This window comes from Vombatus ursinus, unplaced genomic scaffold, assembly GCF_900497805.2.
Source record: "Vombatus ursinus unplaced genomic scaffold, bare-nosed wombat genome assembly UNPS02014778.1, whole genome shotgun sequence".
NCBI classification, from domain to species: domain Eukaryota; kingdom Metazoa; phylum Chordata; class Mammalia; order Diprotodontia; family Vombatidae; genus Vombatus; species Vombatus ursinus.
Window position 1 is genome coordinate 20,879,279 of NW_020954556.1, and position 8,740 is coordinate 20,888,018.

General features: G+C 41.4%; 1 protein-coding gene across 1 annotated transcript; it reads right to left on the reverse strand.

Annotated features, from left to right (window-relative positions):
* Nucleotides 1-462: 462 nt before the first annotated feature.
* CUNH2orf50 (chromosome unknown C2orf50 homolog) lies at nucleotides 463-7,498 on the reverse strand. Its single transcript, XM_027865097.1, has 3 exons — nucleotides 7,248-7,498; nucleotides 2,788-2,827; nucleotides 463-654 (listed from the first exon to the last, which is right to left on the reverse strand). The coding sequence occupies exons 1-3, from the start codon at nucleotides 7,496-7,498 to the stop codon at nucleotides 463-465; spliced, it is 483 nt and encodes a 160-aa protein (XP_027720898.1).
* Between the last annotated feature and the right edge of the window lie 1,242 nt (nucleotides 7,499-8,740).

Genomic DNA, 8,740 nt, shown 5'->3' on the forward strand with positions numbered 1-8,740 from the left:
TTGCCAGTAATAAGATCAAGTTAATACTCCCCTTGAAAACTTATACAATGGATGTTTACATCTCTTTTGAAAGCCTTTCTGGCCCGAGTTAATTTAGAGGCAGTCAGTTCTAATATAAAGTCAACTAGACTGGGAGTCAGGGAATTCAGGTTCCAGTCAGGACACTGAATTACTCTGTGACTTTGAGCAGATCATTTCCCTTCTCTGGACCTTGTTTCCTTCTCTATAAAACAAGAGGTATGGATTCAGTGATCTGTGAGATCCCTGCCAGCTCAATGTTCTACCGACAATTCCACGGGGTTTGCTTGGAGCTTAGACTTGATACAGCTCAGTAGGGCTGATAGAGCCTTTGACAAAACTGGTCATGAAAGTGTTGTTTTCCATGAACTTGTTTTTCATCATTTGTTTCATGTTAAGCTTGATGCACACTTGGGGAAGAACACACAATATTTCTTTGGAATTCTAGATGGATTGAAAACCATTCTTAAGTTTCTTCTTTCGGTTTCCTTCAGCAAAGAAGAAATCCATGCCTGATATTTTCTTGCCTAGCTCTGTATTCACCCTCCTGCCAATGACTTGATTAGCTGTGCTGGGAACTGTGTCGGAAAATAAAGAGATGTATTCTGGTAGTTTTGGGTGCTCTTTTTTATTACCCTGAAAAAGAAAACCATATTTCATGTAGGTTACATAAAATATTTGTATCTAAATGCTGGCATAGCATATATAATCATGTGGCACTTTGGCATTATAATGATGACAATGATATTAATAATAATAGCAGCTAATATTTATAAGTGCTTAAAGGATTTATAAGGGGAACAAGAATTTATTAAGCACTTACTGTGTACCAGGAACTGTGCTAAACGCTTAAAATTATTATCTCATTTGATCTTCCCAACAACTCTGTGAGGTAGGTGCTGTTATTATCCCCATTTTACAGTTGAGGAAACTGAGGCAGATAGAGATTAAGTGACTTGTTCAGGGTTACACAACTAGTTAGTATCTGAGGCCACATTTGAACTTGGGTCTGTCTGACTCCAGTCTTGTTGCTTTGTCTGCTGTGCTACCATGCTGCCTGTGGATTAGTATATAAAGAGCTGGATTGAACCCAGAAGATCTGGGTTCAAGTCTTACTTCTGACTCATCCTGACTGTAGGAACCAAAGTAACATTGCCAGTCTCTGGGCATTATTTGGCTCTGAGCATTCTTTTGACCTGTTGAATCTCCAAGAAAGGCTCTCTAGATATAAGGTTCATCTTGTAGGCCAGGATTTACCTTTTTTATTTTTTGGAAAGGGAAAGGGGATTCCTTTTAGAGCTTTGAATCTTTTAATTTGCAGGATTTAGAGTTGAAAGATACTCTCTAGTTTAATCCCTTGGTTTTATAGGTGAGGGAACAGAGGGCTGAGAGAGGGAAAGGAACTTTCCCAAAGGTTACAATAGCAGAGATGGGATTTGATCCTGGGTGCTCTGAGAGCAAACCCAGCTCCTTCCATGGCCCCATTTTTAGAGCAGCATTGAACCAGGGTGGTTCTGCAGCAGTAAAGTACCGTTTGCTCCTCGCCTAATTATGGATAACCCACAGTAGTGATTAAACTTAATTCAGTAAAATCTTATTGTATCTATTATGTGGGAGACACTGGTAATTGCTGAGGACACAAAACATGAAAATGAAACACTCCCCGCCCGCAAACATTTTATATTGTACTCGGGGTTCTGTGTGTGTATACACAAATATGCAAAACCTACTCAGGGATTTGAGATTTCACCAGCAAGGGGGACTACTGATGTGATAATTCCCTCTACCGATCCTAAATGTAGCAAATCTAGAGGCTAAGTAACACATCTGGTCACCACATCAGAGTCCAAATTTGAACCTAGGTCACCCTAGACCTTCTTGACTCTAAGCTTAGGGCTCTGTCTACTACATGACACTTTCTTCTACTCTAGATGTATGATGAACATGCAGTTAAATATACAGAGTGATTTGAAAAGGGAGTGAGCATCTAAAACTGGAGACATCATGAAAAGTTCCCTGATGGTGGACCTCCTTCCTAGAGGCGCTCCCTGAGAACCAAGAACAATTTTTCTACCTTCACAGTTGTTGTTTCTTCTTTATTTTCAAAGAGGATTAATGCCATCATAGGGTCAAGCCTTGACTTAGGAATGAATGGGATTTAAGTGAGGCAGAGTTGCTCAAAGTTATCAACCTCACTCTCTCTTCCAGAGTCATTGAAGTCCAGTGGCAAGACAGAAGTCAGGATGACTGGCAATGGCCTGAGATGCAGTGGCTAACCTTGGTGTCTTCGATGTCTAACTAAGCAAGAATTGCTCCACAGCACCTGTTTTAGCAGCCTTCATGGCCATTGGAACAAATTATTCTCATCTATCCATTCCAGTGGGCGAAGTCTTCACATGCTTATATACTTGGAACTTATTTACTCGTATACATGCTGTATTCCACAAGCAGAACTAAATTTCTTAAGGTCTAATACCATTAGCATTTTGCTAATGTGTGAGCCAGAGCCTCACACAGAGCCTTGCACATAGTAGGTACTTAATAAGTGTCTGGTTGAATTCGCTGTTTTGGTGCATTTGGCCAGGAAGGTCCTGGGACAGTCTGTCTGTCATGAAGTCAGTCTTCTAGGCCGTTCCAGTTTGGTGGGACCAGCTAGAGTTTAGTTCAGATGGCAAGGTCATTGGGAACCCGGGTTACCTTCATTCCATAATGACACACTAAAGGAAGATATTAAGGGAGACAACACTACCATATATAAATGTATCTTACCATTGGATCATAGTCTTTCAAAAAACTCCAATTTTCAATCCTGGGAAGAGAAAACAAGTTATATTAAATCTACAAGGGATATTTTTATTTCTACTTTTCATAATAAATGAATTCCCTTCATCACAGCAAACCAGTTACAGAATGCCAATCCATATCCCACTGTCTCTCCAAGATACTTCCATTCCATGTTATCATGACTGCTCTCAAAGCAGGCTTCCCATACTCCTCCCTCCATAAGAATCTACTGTCAGAGGTGCTCTCTGCTTGTGTGAATGTTAAATCACATGTATATGCACATATATGTATATATATATATACATATACACATACACATACGCACCCAGGTATATGTGCACTAAGACGTTTGGGACACCCTGTCTATATGTGTTTATGTTTGTATGTGTGTGTGAGTATACAGACATATATATCATATATATGTCTAAGTATGTGTAGATAGACACAGACAGGTGGTAGATAAAGATATAATTTAATCAGGTAGTAATCAAATTGCCTTAATGGGACCCCCTTTTCTACTCCTTTTTTTCCTTCTGTACATTTAAAAATGTTTTGATGATGCTCCTTTTAGTGTCTACCACTACCCATTACCCACTAACCCACCTTGTTCCCCATCCCACCCCTCCATTGTGATAAATATGTAGAGTGAAGAAAGACAAATCAACACACCAGCCATGTCTGAAACTTGGTTATGTCTGAGTCTGTACCTCTAGTCTATCACTGCTCTGATAAGAGGCAAGAGGTAGATTTCTTCATCATTGTTTTGAAGTTATGTTTGGCCACTGCTTTGATCACAGTTCTTTAGTCTTTCCAAGTAAACCCTCCCCTCCTCCCTGGACATCTGACTACATTTTAAAATGTCTCAAGTTTCATTGGTGATTCTGATTCATCAGTGATTGGACTCAAATCCAAAGCTGCACTCATCTTTCTCCTTAAACCTCTCCTTCTTTCAAGATCTCTAATTCCTGATGTAGACACCACTGTTGTCTCATTCACTTGGCCTTATAACATGGGCATCATCCTGTATTCTTCCCATTCTGTCATTCCCTATATCTAAGTCTTGTTATGTCCGCCTCTGCTACATCCCTTCTGTCTCTCCCTTTCTCTCAATTCACGTGGTCATTCCCTAGTTCAGGCCTCCATTACCTCTCACATCAACCATTGTAATGATTTCCTAATTAATTTTCCTAATAGATTTCCCATTCTCCAATATATCCTCCATAAGGATGTTAAAATCATCTTCCTAAGGCACGGGTCTGAACATTGTCATTCGCCTTCTGAAAAACCTTCAATGGCTCCCTATTGATTTTGGGTTTGGCAATTATTACTTTTTCTTGGTTTGTTTGTTCTTGAGACAATGGGGTTAAATGACTTGCTTAGGGTCATTCATGTCTGAGATCACATTTGAACTCAGGTCCTCCTGATTTCAAGGCTGCTGCCCTATCCACTGCACCACCTAGCTGCCCCTAGCCCTGACAATTAAAGTTCTTTATAGTCTGACTCCAACATACCTTCAAGTATGCTTATGTTCCAGTTAAATAGCTAGTGGCTGTTCCTTGACCTCAAAAGGCTTCTCTTAGCTCCAGGAGTAGCTTTCCCCTATACTGGGCATGCATTTCTTTTTTCACCTCTGCCTCCAAGGATCTTTAGCTTCATTTAAGGCTCGGCTCAGGTGTCATGTTGTCTGTGAGCTCTGCTCTGGTCATTAGTGTGTGTACAGGGATGACCCCAGGAAAATGCAAGCAGGATGCTCTGTTTGTGTCTTTGTCTCCCCAGTGCTCAGAATAGTGCCTTGCATGGAGTAGGTCCTTAATAAATGGTTATTGCATTGAATTAAACAGGCATTTTACTAAGATGCTTTGTATTTATGTACTGAATTAAATTACTTTGAAGACTTCCCCTTCTTGTCATCTTATTAAAAGATTAGGCCACTAATTAATTACATTTGTATGTAACTAACTCTTCTTACAGACTTAAAAAAAATTCAATTTTCCCAAATGAAACTCCAATATATACATAATAGATAATTGGAGAGAAATTCAAGCATGTCTTCATGGATAAAAAAAGTACTGCGTATTAAATATACTAAGCTTTAGAACTTGAGGGGAACCCAGAAAGCATCTAGTCCCCGCCCCTTCTTTTTTATAGCCAAGGAAGCTAAAGCCAGAGGAGAAGTGACTTGCCTGTATGGTCACACTGGTAGTAAAATCAGGATTTGAACTCTGGTCCTTTGGTGCTAAATTTAGTATTCTTTTCACAAAATCTCTTGGACTTTGAAGTGGTAGAGAATTTTGATAGTAAAAACAAAGGTAACTGATTTCTGTATTTCATGCTAATTCTTGGGTACATATTCTTTTTAAAATTTTTTTAAATTTTATTTATTTATTTTTAGTTTTCAACATTCACTTCCATAAGATTTTGAGTTTTGAATTTTCTTCCCCTCCCACTTCCTCCTCCTCTCACCCCATGGTGTACAATCTGATATAGGCTCTACATATACATTCATGTTAAGCATATTTTCCCATTAGTCATGATGTAAAGAACAATTAGAACTAATGGGAAGAACCACAAGAATGAAGCATTAGGCACATATTCTTGACTTTTGTGTTTAGCCCACCCTAACCTTCCTTCATTGAATATCAGCATCTCCCTGCTGGAGATGCATGGTATTGATTACAGGGGTGGAGAACCTGCAGCCTTGAGGCCACATGTGGCCCTCTTGGTCCTCAAGAGAGGCCCTTTGGCTGAGTTTGGATTCAGTCAATGGGCCTCATTTGAGGACCTAGAGGGCCACATGTGGCTTTGAGGCCGAAGGTTCCCCAACCCTGGTACTGAACATCAGAGAATAGGAACCTTTTAGGATCATAGAAGGGTATGCTAGTCTAAGCCCCATGTTTTATAGGTGAGGAAACTGGAGCTTGGGGGTGGGGGGGAGAAGTGACTTGTCTGAGGTAACACAAAAAGAAAGTGGCAGACTTGGGATTCAAACTCAATTCTTTTTTTTTTTTTTAATAGTGAGGCAATTGGGGTTAAGTGACTTGCCCAGAGTCACACAACAGCTAGTGAGTGTTACGTGTCTGAGGTCGGATTTGAGCTCAGGTCCTCCTGACTCCAGGGCCAGTGCTCTATTCACTGTGCCACCTAGTTGCCCCTCAAACTCAATTCTTGCCAAATGGTCTATGACCTTAGAGGGAAATGCCCTGGCTAGGTGCTTAATAAATGTTTATCTGTTGAATGAATGAATGACCGAGTGCATTTGAATACATGAGTTCGAGTCTCAGCTTTAATTTTGTTAGCTCTTTGACACTGGACAAGCTATCTGACTCCTGGAGCTTCAATTCTGCCATTTGTAAAATGGGGGCGATAGTTCTCATCTTGTCCCCCTCCCCTCCCTGCCCCCCCACTCAGTGGGGAAAGTGCTTTGCAAACTATAGAATCTCGAGAAGTGGGAGTTACTGTTATTATTATGACAGGAAAACCGTATCTTTTTGGTGAAAATCGAAGGTTCTTATTACTCTGTCATGAGCACTCACCAGGAGTTAGGAACTCCTGAAATGAAAAATGAAACAAAAAACAAGACCGTTATTTTTGCATAGTGGAATGTGAGCTGTCTACCTTAGTTACAGGAAGTGTTAAGCACTCTGGACTCTCTTATTCTTAACTTTAAGATGAAAATAAAATAAGCTTGTGAGAAAATGAGATTAAAATTAGTATTGTGCTGGACTGAAACACTGGCCTGGAAATCAGGAAACTTGAGTCCTCATCCTGGTCCACCATAATTGACTGTGTGATCCTGGGCACGGGATCTCTGGGATTCATTTTCTCCTGAGCTGCAACTTGTAAAGACAGGTTTGACCATATGATCTCTTATGCTCTTCCCAGCTCGATCATTTATGTTCTAAGTCTCCCCCACTTCTAGCATTCTATGTTCTAAGTCTCCTCCAGTTCTAACATTCTATAGTCTAAGTACCCCTCCCCATCATATCTCTATTCTAAAGTTTCCTCTATTTCTAACATTGTCCTAGAGTCTGCTTCCCAACGCCCACTCCTGAACATTGAATTTAAACGCTTAAATAATTCAGTTCAACAAACCTGTATCAAAGAGCTTCTATATACAAGGCATTCCTTGCCCCTAAGCAACCTACTTTCTACTGGGGGATACAACACGTACATAGGCCAAGAAGTTATCTGAGGTGGAAGCTAGCACTAACACTTTTAGGGGTGGGCGTGGGGTGGAGATCAGGGAAGACTTTCTGGAGGATTTGGTGAGTAAGCAACTCAGAGGTGAGGCAGGAGCGCATGCATGCATGGATGGGAGCTTTGAATGTATCTCCTTTACTTTGCAGTTTCCTAACCAGATTCTTAAGGGCCACAAAGAAATGAAGAGATAGAAGGTAGGTGTTAGGGAGCCTTCAGCCAAAGAGGAAGGGAAGGGAGCTGCTTACCAGCGCTTCTGGCTCCTGAGCTCAGCCTCCAGCAGCTCCCTCCACAGGTTGTCCTGATGGACCTGGTTTGTCTGCATTGCGGCCTGCTCAGCTTCCCGGGTTTGGGCCCCCTGTGTCCTGAGGGGGCTGATACCTGGTGGAATCCTTCGGACGGAAGGGGCTGAGGCCAAGGCTGGGTCAAGAGGCCTGGGTGATCGTTGCCTGAAGCCAGCCAACGTGGTCCTCCGAAATGCCGGAGAAGGGCTCTCCATTCTGAATGTGTCTGGCTAGGTGTCTGTGTGAGAGGTCTCCTGGTATCTGGCACTCCCTCCTGGTGACAGAATCACCTGCATCCAAGAATGTTAAAGCCAGTTTCTCTGCTCCGCACCAGTCAGCTGAGCCCCTGACTGTAGGATCACAGGATCTGAGAGCTGGAAGGGTCCTCCGAAGTCATCTAGCCGAATCTGGGCCAGTACAGAACTTCCCCCTGTAAGTGATGAGCTATATCTCAGGGTCCCCCCCACTCCCCAGGCCTCGCTACCTGAGCCAGCAGAAGTTTGCTGGAGCTTAGAGACAGCCTGATCCTATCTCTTTGTCAGGGAGCTTGGGATAGTGAGTGCTCCATCAATGCTGAGGGTTGCCCCAGTGTGTTTACCGTCACCCCTAGAAACCAGACAAGCTCATAAATATTCAGCAGTGATGGACCAGAAACCCGTGTTAGCCCAGAGGAACTGGCCCCTTCTGCCTCCTGGGTCCTTTACTTGGGAGTCAGAGCATAACAAGAGCTTACTTTTTCTAAATGGTGCAGCATTTTCTTCCCATATGTATAAAGAGCTTCTGTTAAGAATCCCCCAAAGTAACAGTAACATTCCCCACATAGAGTGGGGAAATCTGGGTTCTGGTGAGAGTGGCCAGCTGTAGCTATTTAACTTGGGTGGCCTTTTGGCCTTTGGGCTTTTTATCACTGGTAAAACATTGCACTATATTGTCACAGCTGTGTCACAGTATGGGGGAGATAGAATGTTTTAGCAGAAAGTTCTAGATTAAGAATCAGAAAGATCTAGTTTCATATCTCAGTAGCTGTAAAGCCGTGGTCAAGTAGCTTAACCTCTGTGAGCCTCAGGCAATTATCAAAATTTTACATTTACTAAATTTACTAAATCCTGGATCCTTTCTTTTTCACAGGAATTTTCTGTGATAAAGGTCTCATTTCCAAGATATATAGGGAATTGATTCAACTTTATAAGAATAAGAGCCATTCCTTTCCCAAATGATCAGTTGACCAAAAGATATAATCAAGGACTTTTCAAATCAATAGACATTTATTTTACTTTTTAAAATAAGTTTTATTGATGTCTTCTGTTTTTTGCATTTTCATAGTTATCCCCAGTATCTCTCCCCCTCCAACAAATAGCATTTTTTAAAGACAAAAAAAAAAGAAAAAGAAGAAAAAAATCAGCAGAACTAATCAACACACTGAAAAAGTCTGAAAATAAATGTAATGTGTAACACTT